At 52.9% G+C, this 19,629-nt stretch overlaps 1 protein-coding gene across 1 annotated transcript; it reads left to right on the top strand.

The window, feature by feature from the left end:
• The first annotated feature begins 13,125 nt into the window (after nucleotides 1–13,125).
• Nucleotides 13,126–18,282, top strand: GALP (galanin like peptide). Its single transcript, XM_058707521.1, has 5 exons — nucleotides 13,126–13,282; nucleotides 14,726–14,774; nucleotides 15,496–15,576; nucleotides 16,533–16,610; nucleotides 17,948–18,282. The coding sequence occupies exons 1-5, from the start codon at nucleotides 13,199–13,201 to the stop codon at nucleotides 18,001–18,003; spliced, it is 348 nt and encodes a 115-aa protein (XP_058563504.1). The 5' UTR covers nucleotides 13,126–13,198; the 3' UTR covers nucleotides 18,004–18,282.
• The last annotated feature ends 1,347 nt before the right edge of the window (nucleotides 18,283–19,629 follow it).

Genomic DNA, 19,629 nt, shown 5'->3' with positions numbered 1-19,629 from the left:
CTAGGAAGGTGCTGGTGCATCTGACCAACAAGACCCAGGCCACACTCCGTGCCCTAGCTGCAAGCGGGTCTAGGAAAGTGGCCAGCTAGACTGTGGGGCATCTGTAGCCAGAGGCTGGCTCCACCTTCCGAGACCTGTGAGGCAGGACCGTCCCCACAACTGAGGCAGGTCTGGGTGGCTGGCAGCGTCTGGGAATGTCCAGCGTGTACTCCGAGGTCTCCGCCCACGCCTGTGAGTCGGAAGTCCAGTGGTCAGTGAACGCGGACACAGAGCACTGTCAGCGTGAGCGGCCCGCACACGCCTTTGTCACGGTGCCCTCCTCACGGCCAGGGCGCCGTGTCCCTGTGCCCGCTGTCCTCCTGAGGAAAGAGGCCTGGAGAAACAGCGTCTGCAGCTGCAGGACCTCAGCAGGGAGGGAGGGGGAGGGGGAGGAGAGGGGGGTTCTGAGGACCTCCGCAGGGAGTAGGGGGAGCTGAGGAGTGGGGGCGGGGCCTGAGGACGGGGTTCCTGTGAGAACAGCAAGTCCTGTGTCCCGTGCTGACATCCACCGTCTCACTTACCACCGCACCCAACGAGGCAAGCGCTGCTGCCACCCCCGTTCACAGATGGAGAAACTGAGGCTCCGAAAGGGGAAGCGACTGGGTCATGGCCGTGGGTGTGAACCGGGCGGTCTGACCCCAGTGCCTTGCGCCCACTCATCACGCAGTGACCGTTGACAGGCTCCTGTGTCACTCGGCTCCCCGCCTCTGCCAGCAGCGCGGACACTGCTCCGTCCCTTCGGACAAGCTCCCCTATACCCTGGTTTGCTCCGGGAACCACTCCTCCCCCACTCACACACACTGTGTCCATCGGTGTGGACCCCCGCTTCCCCCCGTGTCCTCGTGAGCCTCCGTCCTGGTTAGGGTTGGAGGGGCCACTGAAGAACGCCCTAGGAGACAACTAAGGAGATGGGGAGATGGGCACCCAGGTGTTCTCCCCTCAGTGCCCGCCAGGGGGCACATGCGTCTGACCTCAGCTTCCACAGCCCTAGGTGGGCCTGGGGGCCGCCCCCCGACCGGAAGGACATGCTGGAAGGCTGAAACAAGCTTCGTGCCAGCTGCTGGTGGTGCAGAGCGCTGCAGACGGGGTCACCGGGGGGTCACCAGACACACCCACTCCATGTGGCTGGGGCGGCACCGAGTGGGGGGGGGGGGCGCGTAAATGTCCATCCCCTGGAGAGTGGGGGAGGGGTGCACCCACATTGTTGGGAAAAGCCCAAGGCTTGGAAATAGGGACAAAATTCAACGGTGCCTCCTTATAAAATCACGCTAGAGCATTCAAAAATAAATCCTCTCTGAGGGTCATCTTGTAACGAAACCATGTTTGACCAACCATCGTTTGGAGGCTGCTGTCTGCCACTCGCGCCGTTTCCAGGTTAACGTGCTCCAAGCTGGTTCCTGCGAGGTCTTTCTTGAGTGTGGTAGACCAGGTTTAAGCCCAGGGTGTTACGGTTCACTGTCCTGCGGTCCATCACCCGTCTGGACGCAGCAGCCTGGCTCCCCGCTAACCACGCAGTCTGGCCCTCGAATGCCTCTTCCCTACGATCTCTGGCATTAGCCACAAATGAGCTAAATAAAATGGTTTTGCACAAACCAACAGTGATGGGGATCCCAGAAGGGAGGGCGTGAGGGTCGCAGACTTGGTCTCAAGAGAAGGGAGCAGGTAAAAGCCAGCACTGCGCCCCCCCAGAGGCCGCCGTGATGAGGCTGGGCGACGTTAGAGCCGTCCTACCACAGGCCGCCTTATCTGCAAGCTTTTACTCACCCATGGGCACCACAGCCCGGAGAGAGCCTGGGCTGTGGTTCTGGAGGCTTCCCTGCTTCCTTCTTCAGCGACAGGGAGGGAGACTGTTGTGCTCACTGAGCACGCACAGTGGCCGGGTACCACGTCAAGTGGCCCATGGAAGGAGGAGAGCCCAGGTGGAGTCCCTGCCTGGCTGAGTTTACGCTCAGATGGTCCAGGGCACGTTTGGGGGCAGACAGTGGAGATGGAAGAGTCGGGAAGGTCTGAGGAGGGGCTCGGGTGAGGCCTGGGGAAGACCTTATGGAGAGAGGACACAGCCAGGCCACGGCCCCGGGGGCAGAGAGAGCCTGGTGTGGGCAGGAGGCCAGAGTGGCCGGAGCGAGGAAGGAAGGGAGGATGAGCCATGAGCGTCCGGGCTGCCGTGAGAGGTTAATTATAAATTCGGGACGCTGGGAAGCCGCTGCAAGGTTTTGGGCAAGCCCCGCGTTATCCTGCTTGTATTTTAAGGGCACTGTTTTGGCCGTCGTGTGGGAAACAGGTTGGGGGGTGGGGGTGGGGAGAAGGTGAGAGCAGGCAACTCAGAGGCATTGCTCAGTGCAGACAACATGCAGGAGGGGGTGAGTGCGGTCCAGGAGAGAAGAAAGCGCCCTCCGCTTCCTCACTCGTGACCTTGGATCCTACCACGTCCCCTATTCTGCAGTCACACAAACAGGGGAGACTCTCACTTGCAGGCATGGCTGCATGATGGGTAAGCAAATAGGCTCCGGGGTCGCAACACCTGGGTTTGGATCTGGTTATTTATTGTCTGTGCAATCTTGGGGAAGTTACTTAACCTCTCTGAGCCTTTGTGTTTGTCACTGGTTCAGTGAAGTTTATACCTATCTCACAGGGTTATCAGGAGGGTTCAGTGAGGTCAGATGCACAATGTCCTTAGCACATCACTTAGAGCCCAGTTAGTGCGTGTGATTACTGTAAATATGATTGTTATTTTTAAAGTTTATGTATTTTGAGAGAGACAGAGACAGCATGAGTGGGGAAGGGGCAGAGAGAGGGAGAGAGAATCCCAAGCAGGCTCTGCATTGCTGTCAGCAGAGAGCCTAATGCAGGGCTCGAACCCACGAAGCCACAAGATCATGACCTAAGCTGAACCCAAGAGTCAGACACTTAACCAACTGAGCTGTGCATACGCCCCTGACCATGATGTTTGACGAAGGCTCCTTTCCACAGTGGGTCCCTTCCCAGCCTGCCTTATATGCAGAGTCCTCAATACTTAATTGTTCTCATAACAACTCCGTGGAGGGGCACCTGGGTGGCTCAGTCGGTTAAGCGTCCGACTTCAGCTCAGGTCACGATCTCGCGGTCCGTGAGTTCGAGCCCCACGTCGGGCTCTGGGCTGATGGCTCAGAGCCTGGAGCCTGCTTCCGATTCTGTGTCTCCCTCTCTCTCTGCCCCTCCCCCGTTCATGCTCTGTCTCTCTCTGTCCCAAAAATAAATAAACGTTAAAAAAAAATAAAATAAGGGGCGCCTGGGTGGCGCAGTCGGTTAAGCGTCCGACTTCAGCCAGGTCACGATCTCGCGGTCCGTGAGTTCGAGCCCCGCGTCGGGCTCTGGGCTGATGGCTCGGAGCCTGGAGCCTGTTTCCGATTCTGTGTCTCCCTCTCTCTCTGCCCCTCCCCCGTTCATGCTCTGTCTCTCTCTGTCCCAAAAATAAATCAAAAACGTTGAAAAAAAAATAATAATAAAATAAAATAAAATAAAATAACAACTCCGTGGAGATATTATTATTTTTATAATAAAAACAATCATTTCTAAAGATGAAGAAGCCGACAGTAGGCTAATTAGGAAGCAGCAGAGCTGGGATTCAAACCCAGGTACGTCCGGTTCCAAAGCTCTCTTTCCACGTCCCTTTCTTCCTCCGAAGAAACACAGAGCAGCCCAGGGAATGAGAGATGCCAGGACACGAAGATATCGGGAAGTGCTGAGTTCCAGGGCGGGGAGCCAGTTCAAAGCCTCTGCACATATCCCCTTCCCATCACAGAGCCCAAGGAAAAGTCTCAGATTCATCTTTTTTTTTTTTTTTAATCTTTTTTTTTTTTTTTAACGTTTATTTTTGAGACAGAGGCAGAGCATGAACAGGGGAGGGGCAGAGAGAGAGGGAGACAAAGAATCCGAAACAGGCTCCAGGCTCTGAGCCATCAGCACAGAGCCTGACGCGGGGCTCGAACTCACGGACCGTGAGATCATGACCTGAGCCGAAGCCGGACGCTCAACCGACTGAGCCACCCAGGCGCCCCAGATTCATCTTTTTAATCCAGGACATCGGAGGGTTTCTAGGGCAGGAGGTCCCAAGTGACATAATGGGAACCAGAGATACTGCAGAAACAGGTGAAGGAGCGAGGGGCACACAGTAGGGGTTGGTGAGGTCTGCAGTGAACTGGAAAGAACACACCTTGTCAAGAGCTGCCACTCAGCCCTGGCCGGTGGCTGCCATCTGGGGATGTACAGACCCACTGACACATCGAGAGAAGCCAGAGATCAGGTCTGTACTTGAAATTCCTGAACTCTACACGCGGGTGGCTCGGCTTGGCGATTTGTCAGAAACACTGCAGAGGAACCCGAAGAGGGTCTGATCGGGGTTACCCCTTTACGACATCTGACCTGATCCCTCAGTTTACCAGTAAAGCAATGGAGATCCAGAGATCTGTCGTGACTCTCCCACAACTGCATGGCAGGTCAGTGAGACGTGAAGACGTCTGAGAGACTCAAGGCGACTGACTGAGTCCTTCTTTTCCCGGGGGTTAAGTGGACACACGAGTGGAGAACCCAGGGGTGTTGGAACAACACTGATCTTGGGGTTATGGACAGTAAAGGGAGGGGGGTCTTAATCCTAACCCAGGTTCCCAACCCCAAACAATAGCATGCCTATGTCCTTTAGAGGATTAATTGCAATTCCCTAATTTGGATCCAAGATAATAAAGAAGTGAAGAGTATTTTGAAAATTTGGCACAATGGACAGAGGTGGGTGCTCAAAGCTGACCTGCAGGAGGAAGGAAGCATGCACCCAACTCCCCCAAGCTCGTTTTTACCTCCTTGGATGGGAAGGAGAAATAAAGCTTCCGTGCAAAATTGTTTTTGAACTGTACAAGGACCCCCTTTTCACTTTTATTGTACGTCTGTGAGGGGATTTCTTTGGTAAGATTGAAAAAAATATGGGTCTAAATTTGTAAACCTTAGGAGACTTTTGTGAGTGGTTTTATGGGTTTTTAGAGCCTGCCTCACTCCACAGGGGTAAAATCCAAAGACATTCACGTGTACCTGTCTCCGTGATGATGCATAACAATCCCTCCACATTACAGCACCTCCCCGAACCTCATGGTAGCCAGAGTTAACCAACAGGAAAGAGTAGCCTGCCGTGCTTGTGCCAAGGTCTCACCCTGTCTCTTCATTATGATCTTTTCTTTCATTTTATTTTATTTACCCTCTTTCAGTCTGCTGTGTTGCAGACTCACCCACGCAATATGTGGCGGCGACATTCCAGGCAGAGCCAACAGCAGAATGCTCGCCCTTTCTGTCCATCCTTGGCGGGACACTACCCCCTTTTCAATATTCTACTAATATTACCTGTGCACCTACGAGGAAAGCAGAAACTAGAAAGATACGGCCCACCCCACCAACATGAAGGAGCCCATCGCCGCCCACATAACCATCTCTGTACCATTCTCCACGCGCCCTCGGATTCGGAATCCAGACAGGTTGCCGCCTCTTCACTCTTCAAATTTTCACCATTTGATATCCACTCGTTCTGTCTTTCCCCATCACCACCTTTGTCATCCGCCCAACCCCAGGACGCCCTTCCACTTCTGGTGACTCTGGCCCATGAGTCAGCCGCACCACCCCCACCTGACGGCCACTGGCCCCACTCCATTCTGGCTCTCCTCAGCTTTGCACAGAAACATTGTTGGGGGAGTCCGCTCTGGCCACAGGTGCTGTGCTTGATCCTTCTGACATCACGATTACAGCTTCACCAGCCCAACCCCCTTTAAAAATCTGAGAATTCAATGAATTCTGGTTCAGTAACTCAGGTAGGTCTTTCTCCCGCACCAACAGGGCCTAGTGCTTCCCAGCCCTCCCGGTAACTTCTCCTGACCGTTGTCACTCTCTCCGACGACATGGTACCTTTCTGTGGCTCTGTGGAACCAGAAACTGGTACACTCTTGCTAAAGGACAACTTGGAAACATACGTCCAGAATCTCAAAACGTACACAGCTTTTGACTGAGTTGCCTTGTAGGGTTTGAGACTCAAGAATTGGACGTGTGTGGGAGCATTGATGTACTGCGATGGTCACTGCCTGCTTCATGTGATTGAACACATGCCTAATGCAGTGGTGAGGAGTGCCGGCCAAAGAGCAAGCTTGCCCCTGTCCCCTGGGAGGTGTGTGATCTTGGCCATGTTGTTTCCACTCTCAGAACCTACATCTCCCCCTCTAAAATGAAAACGCAAGGCAGGAGCACTTGGGTAGCTCAGTGAGTTGAGTGTCCGACTCTTGACTTCGACTCAAGTCATGATCCCAGGGTTGTGGGATCGAGCACTAAGTTGGGCTCTGTGCTGATTGTGGAGCCTGCTTGGGATTCTCCCTCTCTCTCTCTCTCGAAATAAACAAACATTAAAAAATAAATTAAAATACATGAGATCACAGTACTACCCATTTTATAGGGCTGTTTTTCAGATTCAATGAGATAACCCATATAAAGACACTCTATCCCTGGCAGAGTAAAGGTCTGAATCAGAAGCTATTATTTTTATCATCCACTTAGCATTGTTCTGCAAATGTTTGTTCCATTCCCTTAGCTCTGAGGAACAGCGTGGATCTAATCTTAGATGCAAATATTCTCACTGACCCTCTGCATCTTTTTCTTCTGTCTGTTTTGTCTATCTATCTATCTATCATCTCTAATTCCCTATTTTTTCTCAACTCTCTCAGTTCACAACCTTCATCCTTTAGACCCTCAAATATACTTTTAGTTGGGGGCAGGCTGAATCTTCCTCCCTCGTTTCTCTAGTACTTGATGGAAAAGAAATGGAGTGTGCAGTCAGTTATTTGGATGTTGATGAGTGTTCCCAGCAGAAGCAGAATGTGTGTGTAGAGAGTAGGGGTGGGAGTAAGGATTCAAGTGCCTGCAGCTCATAGTCGCCAGTGTCCGTGTTCTTCCACCCTTCAGAGCACTGAGGACGAGCCACCGTTGACATCTTGACCTCACACGCCCACCCCAAGAAAACTGGGACGCAATGGTGGAGATGGGAGGTTTGGTCTCTTGGGAAGTGTTCCCCACAAGTTCTAGAAATCCAAGTCATCTAGCCTAACTCAAGACATTTTTTTTTAATTTATTTATTTTGAGAGAGAGAAGGAGAGAGAATGAGTGTGTGTGAGTGGGAGAGGGGCAGAGAGACGGGGAGAGAATCCCAAGCACAGCACAGCGCCCGATGTAGGGCTCGAACTCATGAACCCTGAGATCGTGACCTGAGCCGAAGTCTGACGCTCAACCAGCTGAGCCATCCAGGAGCCCCTCAAGACACTTTTTGATTTCCCTTCCAATTTTTTCTCGGCCCTGTTGGCTGTTCACATGCTTGTGAACTCTCCCATTTACCTTCTGTAGTAACAGTAACTTGCGGTCGGGGAAGACTCTCAGTTGCTCTAGACGCTGTGAGATCTGCCATACAACTGCCTTGCCCACGTCAAGATTTGCTAGGGGGGCAGACTTCATGTTAAGTGTTCTTACACATACACACACATGCGCGTGCGCAAGTCCCAACACAAAGGGACACAGGAGACTCCGGGAGGTGCTGGTGTGTCTGTTACCTGGATTGTGGTGATGGCGCCATGGGCCTTGGTCTGTGTCTAAATTTAGCAATATGCGCAGTTCTTTGTACATCTGTATACCTCAATAAAGCTGTTCTTTTAAAAATCCAACTCGGGAGCTTGGGTGGCTCAGTCAGTCGAGTGTCTGACTCTTGGTTTCATCTCAGATCATGATCCCAGAGTCATGGGATCAAGCCCTGTGTCAGGCTCCACACTGAGCACGGAGCCTGCTTGTGATTCTCTCCCTCTCTCTCTCTCTCTCTCTCTCCCTCTCTCTCTCTCATCTCTCTCCCCCTCTTCCACATTCACACCGTCTCTGTTTCTCTAAAAAAAAATCAACTCAAATTGGCTTAATGACAGCATAGGAGCACGTAATTGGAAATGCAGGAATGGGGTGAGTTTTCAGATCTGGGTGACTCGATTTCTCAGTGTTGTCCTGATTCAGTTTCTCTGTCTTCCCATCCTGCCTTCTGTGTTGCAGTTCCAATCCTGTGTTTTGTTCCCCCTCATGGTGACCGGGTCACCAAACATCTCCTGGGGCTTTGGGCTTCTTTTCAAGGAAGAGATACAGAGGAATACATATCTATCTAGAGATATGCTTCCAGAAATTCTCTCAAAAGACTGAGGAAACACACTTACGTCATCTCCAAGTATCTCCCCACAAGACAGTGATCAATTACAAAGGGACAAAAAGTAACTTCGCAGTGGAGAGATCTGGCCAACATCGCCTTAACTAGGCAATTGACCAGGAGCAGGATGAACTGATGTCCCAAGCTCCCATGGCCAGATGCACCCAGGAGGACATAATTTATACAACACCACCCCAATCACTTCTGTGACTTTCCTGCACAACATGCACAACCCAAACACGAGAAAGTGTCAGACAAACCCAAATTGAGAAGCATTCCACAAAATATTTCACTGGTACTCTCACCAAAATTTCAAGGAAAACATCAAGGTCATGAAAGATAAAGTAGAGACAATCTTTAGCTGTAAAGGAGACCAACAAAGGGCATGGGGTGGAGGTGTTTCTTTTGCTTTTTTTTGTTTTGTTTTTTCTTTGTTTGTTTTGCTATAAAAGCCATTAGGACAATTGGTGAAATATTAGTAAGGTCTGTAGCTTAGGTACTAGTGGGGTGTCAACATTCATTCTACAATGTTGACAATCTTACTGTGGTTATGTTAAAGAATGTTCTTTTTTAAAATAGTTTTGGGGCGCCTGGGTGGCGCAGTCGGTTAAGCGTCCGACTTCAGCCAGGTCACGATCTCACGGCCTGTGAGTTCGAGCCCCGCGTCGGGCTCTGTGCTGACAGCTCAGAGCCTGGAGCCTGTTTCCGATTCCGTGTCTCCCTCTCTCTCTGCCCCTCCCCTGTTCATGCTCTGTCTCTCTCTGTCCCAAAGATAAATAAAAAGCGTTGGAAAAAAAAAAATTTTTAAATAGTTTTTTAAGCTTATTTATTTTTGAGAGAGGGCGAGTGAGCAGAGGATGGGCAGAGAGAGAGGGAGAGAGAAAATCCCAAGCAGGCTCCATGCTGTCAGCACTGAGCCCGATGCGGGGCTTGAAGTCATGAACCATGAGATCGGGATCTGAGCTGAAATTAAGAGTTGGACGCTTAACCAACTGAGCCACCCAGGCGCCCCAAGAATGTCCTTGTTTTTAGGAAGACGTGTGGAAGAATTTAGTACTGAGAGAATATAATGTTTGTGACTTATTCTCAAACAGTTCAGAATATTTGTATGTGCATATGCGTAGAGGAGAGAGGCAGACGGGGTGGGGGAGGGTGTACCAGAGAAATCAAATGCAGAAAAATGTAAACATTTGGAGAGTCTGAGTACTGGGGAATGATTTGGACAACTTTCCTGGAAGTCTAAAATTATTTCAAAATAAAACATTAAAAAAGGAAGATTTTTGTTTTGTTTTGTTTTGTTCCCAGAAGCTCCAGCAAGTATCTTTTCTGCTTTTGCTAGCCGGAGTAATTGGGTCATTGGCTCACTGGGTTGTGGGCAGGGACAGAGTACAGTTAGGCACCCAATACCCATCTTTGGAAGGAAGGATAAGTTTCGACCCCAGTCTCCCGTCACCTGCTAGGGGCAGGCATGTGTTAGCATTCTCCACAGCACTGGGACACTTAGCGAGGCTGTGGATGTTCAGATAAAACCCAGAAGACTCATCACCAATAGCAGCAAAGAAAGGTCGGACGGGAAACTGCAACGTTTCCAAGTTGCTAAGAGGGATGCAGACTCACGACAGCAGGCTCAGCCACAGAAGTGCAAAGAAAGTGACATTCCTCCCACACACCTTGGTTTTGTTTTGCATGAGATTTGGAGTCCATTTATTTCTCCAGACCTGGTTAATGAGGAAGCGAGGTCTCTGTCCTCTGACTCTTCATCGGTCTCCAGGTAACCACATCTGGGTTTCCAGCAACGTCTGTCCTTCTCTCCCTCCTCTGTGAGCAACACCCCTCCTTCTTCACCCTCTTTCCCAGCAAAGCCATTTACACCTTCCTGTCACTTCCTCCCCTCCTCCTCCAGAAGAGACCCACGGATGCCTGGATGCCCGGAAATGAAAATGGGAGCAAACAGTCCATGTGGTCCAGTGGTCCTCTTTCTTGTTCTCATTCTACCCATGGTCCAGGGTTTTCATTTTATTTATTTATTTTTAACGTTCTTTTTTTTTTTAAGGTTTATTTTTATTTTTGAGAGAGAGGGAGACAGAGCGTGAGTGGGGCAGGGGCAGAGAGAGAGGGAGACACAGTCCGAAGCAGGCTCCAGGCTCTGAGCTGTCAGCACAGAGCTGGACGTGGGGCTCAAACTCACAAACCATGACCTGAGCTGAAGTCGGATGCTCAACTGACTGAGCCACCCCGGCGTCCCCCAGGGACTTCATTTTATAACTGAGATGAGGAAGGTCCCTTCTGTGGGGGTGGGGTTGATGTGAGATGGAAAGAAGGTACCGATGGGCCCCAGCTCTGCATGGTACAGACGGGGAAACCGTGTCTGGTGAGGACCAGGACTTCCAGGGGGCAGAGGGCAAAGCCAGGGGTGCATGCCCTTCCCTGATGCCAGGGCTCCTTTCCCTGGAAACCTGCTGATCTCTGGGGCAAAGAGGGAGAGAAACAAAAAGACAGGTTTAAAAAAAGAACAGAGGGGCGCCTGGGTGGCGCAGTCGGCTAAGCGTCCGACTTCAGCCAGGTCACGATCTCGCGGTCCGTGAGTTCGAGCCCCGCGTCGGGCTCTGGGCCGATGGCTCGGAGCCTGGAGCCTGTTTCCGATTCTGTGTCTCCCTCTCTCTCTGCCCCTCCCCCGTTCATGCTCTGTCTCTCTCTGTCCCAAAAAAAAAAAAAAAAAAAAAAAAAACAGAAACAGAAACAGAGAGGGAGATCACACAGAAGTACCCACCCCCAAGTCATGATGAGCAAAAAAAAAAAAAAAAAAAAAAAAAAAAAGAAAGCCTGTGGGCAAATGCCCCCCAGTGAGCAAGGCACCTTCCCACCCCTCACCAAGCCTATTTTCCAGGGAGCAGGAGACACATAACAATGAAGGAAACATACGGACAAGGTGCATGATACAAGGGAGAAGCAGACGAGCAGGAGGGACTGAAGGGAGTCCAGCGCTGCGGGGCCGTGGGTAGAGGTGGGGTGCAGGGGCCCAGACAGGCCTGGCCTGGGCAGATCCAGGCCGGGGGATTGCTCGAGTAAACACAGAGCTTGAAGCGCAAATCACACCTGAGAGGGGCAGGAGGGGAGGAGGAAGGGTCATGTACATGTCGGATTAGAGGGTCTGCAGGGGAAACTGAGGTGAGGCACAGAAACACTTCCCTGCGGGAAGCACCCGGTTCTGAGCTCAGCTCATAAAAGCCCCTGGTGTCCGTGAAGCCTCACCCCTCCTCCAGCCTTGGCACTCTCTCCCGTCTTCCCCCCTAATTGCTGACTCCCTCCCTCTCCCCTGCCCTGCCCGCCTCCTTTCTCCTCGGGAGGCATAAAAGCTGCTGTGGAGGAGGTGGAGGAGCTGGACCCCAAGAGAGCTGGGGGCACCTGCCAACACCAGTGAGGTAAGCGGAGGGGGGAGGGGGGATGGCAACCAGGGGTCCGGAAGGATGGAGAGGGGCTAACGCCTCTGTGACTCTTTTTTTTTTTTTTTCAACGTTTTTTATTTATTTTTGGGACAGAGAGAGAGACAGAGCATGAACGGGGGAGGGGCAGAGAGAGAGGGAGACACAGAATCGGAAACAGGCTCCAGGCTCCGAGCCGTCAGCCCAGAGCCCGACGCGGGGCTCGAACTCACGGACCGCGAGATCGTGACCTGGCTGAAGTCGGACGCTCAACCGACTGCGCCACCCAGGCGCCCCCCGCCTCTGTGACTCTTAAAGTTTGGTCACTCCTGCACCGTGGGGCTCTGTGGTTATGCACCCAGTATCCTACTGTTTACCTGCCTCCTTCGGCCCTTTCCCTCAACCAACTCTCTCGTTTTTTATGGCTTTTTTTTTACTTAAACAAAAGCGTTCCAAAATGGAGCCCCACCAGAAAAACCAGCGATGAACTCAGAAGCCTTGGTTTTATTTTTCTGTCGTATATTTAAGGCAGAAAGACACAGAGGTTAACCTTCGACAGTGTTAGGCACTTTATAGTTTGTTAAAAGTCAGACAGAGGAAGATGAATATGATCTCACTTATGTGTGGACGGGGAGAAAAACACCCAAACCCACTCGGGGAAAGAGATCAGATGGGTGGCTCACCAGAGGCGGGGCTGGGGCCCGTGTAGGACCCCCTGTAGGACCCGTAGTCCTGGGGACGTGATGGACGGCTCCCGGCTGTCGTGAACGCGGCCGTGTGGTGTATTTGAAAGGTGCCCAGAGAGAGAGAGAGTAGATGCTGAAAATTCTCACCACGAAGGGAACGTCATTTTTTCCCCACCTGTACGAGGTACCAGATGCTGTTAACCAGACTTACGAGGTGACCCTCTTGGCGGTGTATATGTGTGAAGCTGCTATTGCACACCTTACTTGCGGTGCTGGATGTCCGTTGTATCTCAGTAAGACTGAGAGAAAAAAAAAGTATGTCGGGACAGATCTCGTGTTAACGAAACAAACAAGAAACTGAAACGAACAATCAAAAAAATGCAAAGACATTTTTGAGGGTGATGGATATGACTCCCGCATATCTTGGGTGTATGCCTGTGTACGAATGCCTCCAGATGTGCATGTTAAAGGCAGGGAATTTTTTTTAATTAAAATTTTTTTTAATGTTTACTTATTTTTGAGAGAGAGACAGAGCATGAGCAGGGGAGGGACAGAGAGAGAGGGAGACACAGAATCCGAAGCAGCTCCAGGCTCTGAGCTGTTGTCACAGAGCCCGATGCAGGGCTCGAACTCACGAACCGTGAGATCATGACCTGAGCTGAAGTCGGACGTTTAACCCACTGAGCCACCCAGGCGCCCCAAAGACAGGAAATTTCTTGAACAGCAATTATACCTAATGAAACTAGACGTGAACAAATACACTCACCACTCTCTCTTGACAGTGTCCTGGAGGTCCGAGCGCCCACCCTTCCGGCCCTCAGATGGCTCCCTCTGTCTGTCTGGTCCTCCTCCTGGCCGTCTTGCTCAGCCTGGCGGTGACCCCCGCCTCTGCACCCGTCCACCAGGTGGGACCCCGCGGCAGCCGTCTGCACCTACGGCACCCCCACCCCCGTCACTGCCCTCCTAGAAGAGTTTTCTAATTTTCCCAGCCCAGCCACGAGCCACGGGCTGTGGGGGCGCCTTGGCCCTGGGTGGGGGGGTCTGTCGAACCCACCCACGACCCAGAAGTCAGGAAGCACAAACGTCCTGAGGATTAGCATGGCCCAGAGGTACAAAAAGATGCCTTCAAAGGCACAGCTCCCTGCCATTCCAAGTTGTCAGCAGGGGCTGCGTCCCGCCCCTCCGGTTTCTTGAGGAGCCTGATGCCAGTCCCTGGTCCAGGTCCTGACTGGGAGTAGGGGCTGCGGAGACCGTAGACCCCTGTGGCGTTTGGAATCCTGGCTCTCTCCTTTTAGCTGCACGCCTCCTGACAAGGTGCCTAGTTGATCTCTGTCCCCCAAGTGCTTTGTGAGATGCCAGCACCGCGAGGGCTAACTGAGCTCCTGGGTCTCAGGCTCATTAGCTAGTGCACTGCCCAGTCCAGAGGGCCCAGGCTTGGCGCTCCAGTGTCTTGGAGCGTCCCTGGCTCTTGTGTCACGAGGGGGCCGACGGTGACCCTCTGACCGAGGTGCCAGGCAGGTCTGATGAGGGTCGGTGGGTGTGCGTGTTCTCTCGGCCCCGAGAACCCGGGCTACACCACTTCCGTCCGGCAATTCGGCCTCGTTACTCCCCATTTTGCACGAGGGAAAAGGGAGGCGTGAGTATTGGGTACACGTGGCCGTGAAGTCTGAAATCCGCCTGGGTTTGCCGGCCAGCTCTAGCTGCTTCCTGGCTTGATTTAAGCAAGCTGACAGACCTCTTCACGCAACTTTCATTAAATGAAGCAAACCAGAGTTTCAGCCCGACTCGGGGAGTCGTGGGCACCAGGTGGTAACCACGTCAAGGACTTGGAACCAGGACGGGATGCGGGCGTGCGCCACCCAGGAGGTGCCCACGCTCGCTGCGGCCGTCTCAAAACGCTTAATTGCCTCTGAGCAAGAGGGCCCCATGTTTTCACGTTGTTCTGGGCCCCCTAAATCGTGTATCCAGTCCTGCTTGGAACGGACGCTGGCAGGTAGTAAACCCACAATTAATGTCGGCCGTTGTAATTATCAGAGGGACGCAGCAACGTGGCTAAAACCACCCAGTGACGCAGCCTGGTTCGATCCCGCACTCGTGCGCACACGCGCGTGTTGTGAGGTTTGTGACGGCGTGGAAAGGTTTACGGCAGTGCTCTTTAAAGCCCCTTCCCATTCCGAGTTGCCGTGCTTCAGGAAGACTCCGATTTCCGCGCTCGTGAAATGTGGGTTCCGTGAACCCGCTTGCCAGGCTCGCGGGACCGTGGCGGCTGGTGCACGCGACCCCAGAGCTGAGGGCTGCCTGCCACCCTTTCTGCCCGTCTGAGTCTCGCTCTCTCCGTCTCTGTCTAGGGCCGAGGAGGCTGGACCCTCAACAGTGCCGGCTACCTCCTGGGTCCCGGTGAGTGAGCCTGCTGAGGGCTGTCCCCGCCAGCGGCCAGGCTCAGCGAGCCCGGGAAGACCCTCGACTCACATTCACTGGGGTCCACGGGTTTTATTTCCAGACCCGTCTCGAGAGTTAGTGTAGCAGAGGGAGGGGCGTGTGGGCCACGGAGCCATGGCATTGTGTTCACATCCCCGCCTAATTCTCTGGACGCCTTGGTTTCCTCACCTGTGACAGTGGGCATCGTGCTGGTCCCCTGCCTCACGCGGATGTTGTGCGGATTAGACGAACGGGAACGATCCCCAGTGCATACTTATGTTCCTCCATCGCTGGCTCCCGGTCTCCCCTGGTTCTTCCTCACTGTGCACTTGTGTACCGGGCTCGGGGACAATTCCAGCCACTGCGTCCCTGTGATGCTCAAGGCAGGGCCGCTCGGTGGTCCAGGAAAACCCAGGCTCCCGGGACCGTATGAAAGCAGGAAGGACTTGAGGTTTGGATCCAGACACAGGCGGGTTCAGAACCCAGTTCTGCCACTTAGCAGTGTAGTAACTCCGGGCAGCCATCTCCACTTCTCACCTGCCTGTCGGGACGGGCCAAATGCACGCCGTCCCGCGGATTTGGTGGCGGTGCTCCATCAAGGGAGTAGCGTAACAGGATTGCTGGATTCCCCGTTATGTTGCCATTTCACAGATCCATGGGTCCTGTTCCCCCCCGTCCTCCTCCCCCCTCCCCTCCCCAGAGCTCCACCTTCTTCAGAGCAGGGACCACGGCAACGGGAAGAAGACAGCCCTGGAGGTCCTGGACCTGTGGAAGGCCATTGGTGAGCGCGTGGGGCATTTGTCTCCACCACCCCCCTTGCCTGCCCGCGGCTGGCTTTGGAAACTGGCAGGTGTGGGCTCCGTCCCTCGCTCTGCCACCTACGGGTTGGGGGAGCTCAGGGAAGGGCGATTCTTTCCAGCCTCAAATACGTCCACCTGCAGAACGTATCAGTGGAAAGGCCCAACGGCTCTGTTGTGTGGCTCGCCGACAGAAGGCAGGTAACAGTCTGGCATGTGATGGAGACTAAAGGAGTCACAGTTGCCATGTTGGTTTAATTATCTATCTATTTTTAAATTTTTATTTATTTATTTTAAATATTTTTGAGAGAGAGAGGAAGAGAGAGAATCCCAGGCAGGCTCCACACTGTCAGTGCGGAGCTTGATTCGGGGTTCAGTATCACGAACCATGAGATCATAACCTGAGCCGAAACCAAGAGTCGGACGCTTAACCGACTGAGCCAGCCGGGGGGCCCCTATGGTTGCCATTTTTAATATTCTCTCCCTGCAAGATCCACATTCACTTTGTCCTTGCACATCCCTGGTGCTGTTACCTCGTCTGCTCACTGGGCCGCATCTCGTCTCTGAGACTCCCCGCTCTGTCCCACCCTCATCTGAAGGGAAAGAATCACGGGTGTGCACGGGGGTTCAGACACCTGGACAGGCACACTGTGAACGCAGCTTGTGACCTGAACTGAGTCTCATTGTTGTCACCTGCCAGGCCATAGAGGCATATCAAGGGCTGGTTCCTCGCCGGTGGCCCTGTTGGTATTTGGTGCCGATGGTTCGGTGTTCGGGCCACAGGTGTCCCCACACATTCCCAAGTATCCCCGGGCTGGAGAAAATGACCCTGTACGGGTACCACAAAGTACCGAGAGATTCCCAGGGAATAAGAGAGCTGCAGGAAATTCCCAGGAAATAAGTCACTTGGTACAAACCCCTGAACTGGTTTTGTTCCTAGACGGGCTCCCCAATCCCCACCCTCAGCAGGCCACCAAGAAGAGTCCGAGGGAGACCTTGGCCAAACCAGAGACGGCAGGTAAGCATGGGAGATATGAAGGAGAGAAAGAGATACAGACGGGAACAGGAAACAGGGACAGGAGAAATGGCCAAAGGAGCTTTGAGGGTCAACTCTGAACACCCATCGCGGCCATGACGGTTCCCTCCCTCTGTGCTCCTTTGCCTCCCTCCCTGCCTCTCGGCCCAACACGAATTTCCCAGCCAACACCAGATATTTCCCCACAACCTGGCGCTTTTCCAGGCATGACCCCACTCCCAAACTTTGATCTGCCCTAAAACCACCCCCAGGCCTTTGCTGCAACACTCACCTCAAGCCCTCACTTGGACCCCATGGGTCACCTCTGGCTCTGACCTGTGTCTGGAGTAAGATCTTTATTTCCGGCCTTTCAACTCCCTCTGGACCCTGTGCTCATCTGCATTCACGATCAGGCATGTCCTTCGACTCCCGTTCTGAATCCCGGTTTCCTCAGAACACAGGGTCCATTTCCCTGGAGGACCTTTGCCCCAGCTGCTGCCTCAGTCTGGAATGTTCTGTCTGTAGAGCTTTGCATGGCTGCGTCCTTCGCCTCACACAGAAACCGTTTGAGCCAACTCCTCCACTGTAGGGCCTGCCCCTGACCTTTGTATCTGATGTAAACCTACCTTCCCTCCATTTTTGTCATCTTCTCTTATTTTCATAGTAATATTTGCCAGGATGCACCTCGTCTTTGGTTTGCACATTTCTCTGCTTGTTCTCTGTCGTCTCCCGATAAAATCTAAGCTCCACGTGAGCAGGGACCTTCTCTGTCTTGCTCGCTGCCTAGTGCAGGGGACGATGATGGATGATATGTGGTAGGCTCTTGGGAGATATTTGTTAAAGGAATGGATTAAATTATCCAAGTGCTGGCTTCCCACCCAACCACAACCCAAGTCAATGATCAAGGCTCGCTTTCTCCTGCCTTCCTCCGGCTGGACTTCGCCCCAGTTCCTTCAACCCCAGCCCTGTTTCTGGAAACGAACAGCATACTTTCATCCCAGCTGTGCTAGCCCCTCTGGAAAGCACTGCACATCTTACCGGTGTTGCTCGTGACAGACCTCCTCAACCCTCTAAGCCCCACGCCAACCTTCACAGCCCTCTGGCTCTCGAAAACACCCGCCACCATCACGTGCCATCTTAAATGGGGAGGAAAAGGGAAATATGTGGGTAGATGCAAAGAAAGGAGGGCAGAGCAAAAAGGATCGAGGGAGAGCGAACAGGGAAGGTGATGGGATATGGAACGAACCGCAGCCAAACTCCTCATCCCCAGCCTCGAGGACCTGGTTTGGGTGGTGGCAGTGAACAGAACTATTAAAAATTTGCCTCTTTCTCTCCCACAGACCCGGGCGAGCTCAGCAAGAAAGCTCCCAGGGAGGGAGAGGTCCTGCAGTCTTAGACGTCTCCACACCTCTCCTCTGCATCCTTCTCTCCAGCTCCTCCTGAGCCCCCCTCTAGCTCCCTCCACTGAGACTAGGATCTTGAAATTAAGTCCCCAAATCCTATGTCGAAAATTTGGAGTGTTGGCAGAATTTCCCTCAAAAGTTCCCAGACTGTCTCGGGTTTCACTGATTTTTCCTGGGCATTGTTAACAAGCTCAAGAATAATTCTGGAACCATTTGGTTAATGTAATCAGGGAATATTTCCGTAGTCCGTGTAAAGTGATTGTATTCTTTCATTTGTTTTCATTTTGGTGCGTTTTTTTGTTTTGTTTTGTTTTTTTAGAGAGAGCCCATATGAGGTGGGGGTTGCAGAGACAGAAAGAGAGAGAGAAGTAAGAGAGAGTCCCAAGCAGGCTCCGTGCCTAGCGCAGAGTCCGATGTGGGGCTCAATCCCCTCATGAACCCCAGGGTCACGACCTGAGCCAAAATCAGGAGTCCCATGCTCAACCAACTGAGCCACCCAGGCGCCCTGGCCCACCCACTTCTTTTAATGTTTGTTTATTTTTGAAGGAGAGAGAAACAGAGTGTGAGCGGGGGAGGGGCAGAGAGAGAGGGAGACACAGAATCCCAAGCAGGCTCCAGGCTGTCAGCACAGAGCCTGATGTGGGGCCGGAACCCACGAACCGTGAAATCACGACCCGAGCCGAAGTTGGCACTTTAACCGACTGAGCCACCCAGGCGCCCCGGCCCACCCACTTCTTTTAAAGAAAAGTCCCTGCACAGCACCTGTTGTGTTGGCTCACACACCTGTGCGTGGCTATTCTGAGTCCTGCAGGAGGTGGGGAACGGTCCTCTTGAGCTGGGGGCACGTGTCCCCGTAAGAACACAGCATAAAGGAAGAGGCGGAGGTAGGCACTCGGTCACACGTTCTGAGTCGCTGTTGTCCTTTGAATTCGCCCCTTCCTCAGCAGCGCCCTGTGGCTGGGATCACTCACACGGGGTTCCTGGATCTCTGGCCGGATGCAATGCACTATCAGAAATCTCAGTGTAAGCCCTTAGCAACTTTAAATTGCAGAATCAAGAGACAGCCTCAAGCCCCAGGCACGAAAAAGGCACTCAGGCCCTGCCTTCAAAGATCTCATGGGGGGGAGAAACCACAGAAATTGGGGGACAGAGGTGGTGTGGGGACAGTAGCACAGGGACCCATTGGGTGAGAGCCCTGAAGTACATTCAGAGAGGAGGCTGAGGGTGAAGGGTTCTCCTCAGAGAAGACGCTTCAGGAAGTGGGGGACAATAGGGGATACCTGGAGTCAGGTTCATCTGGGGCCCGGGGGGCTGAGGGGTGGCCAGGGGACAATGAGCCTTGTTTGGGAACCAGATAAAAACACAAGTAAAGGATAGATTGAGATGAGACCTGATGGCCCCAAGGCAGAGAATGGTAAGTCTGTGAGCTCTAAGGTGAGAGAGAAAGGGTAGGGGTCCTGCCCAGGTGCTGGGGATTTACCCACACTGACAGGGGCTCGGAACCCCGCAGAGGGCTTGTCCTAATGTTGAGCACATGGGCTTGTATTGCGTGCAATAGATTGTATACTCGGATAATCCCCATTGCATGGGACATACTTCTGCTGAAAATTATTCATGGC

The sequence above is a fragment of the Neofelis nebulosa genome, chromosome 17 (genome assembly GCF_028018385.1).
Source record: "Neofelis nebulosa isolate mNeoNeb1 chromosome 17, mNeoNeb1.pri, whole genome shotgun sequence".
In the NCBI taxonomy this organism is placed as follows: Eukaryota; Metazoa; Chordata; class Mammalia; order Carnivora; family Felidae; genus Neofelis; species Neofelis nebulosa.
Note: the sequence above shows the minus strand (reverse complement) of the source record. Positions and strands in the feature narration are given on the sequence as shown.

Coding starts and splice junctions, on each gene's coding strand:
- GALP (XM_058707521.1), top strand. CDS start 13,199: ATGGCTCCCTCTGTCTGTCTGGTCCTCCTCCTGGCCGTCTTGCTCAGC. Junction 14,775..15,495: donor CGGCTACCTCCTGGGTCCCG/GTGAGTGAGCCT, acceptor TCCCCTCCCCAG/AGCTCCACCTTCTTCAGAGC. Junction 15,577..16,532: donor GGACCTGTGGAAGGCCATTG/GTGAGCGCGTGG, acceptor TTTTGTTCCTAG/ACGGGCTCCCCAATCCCCAC.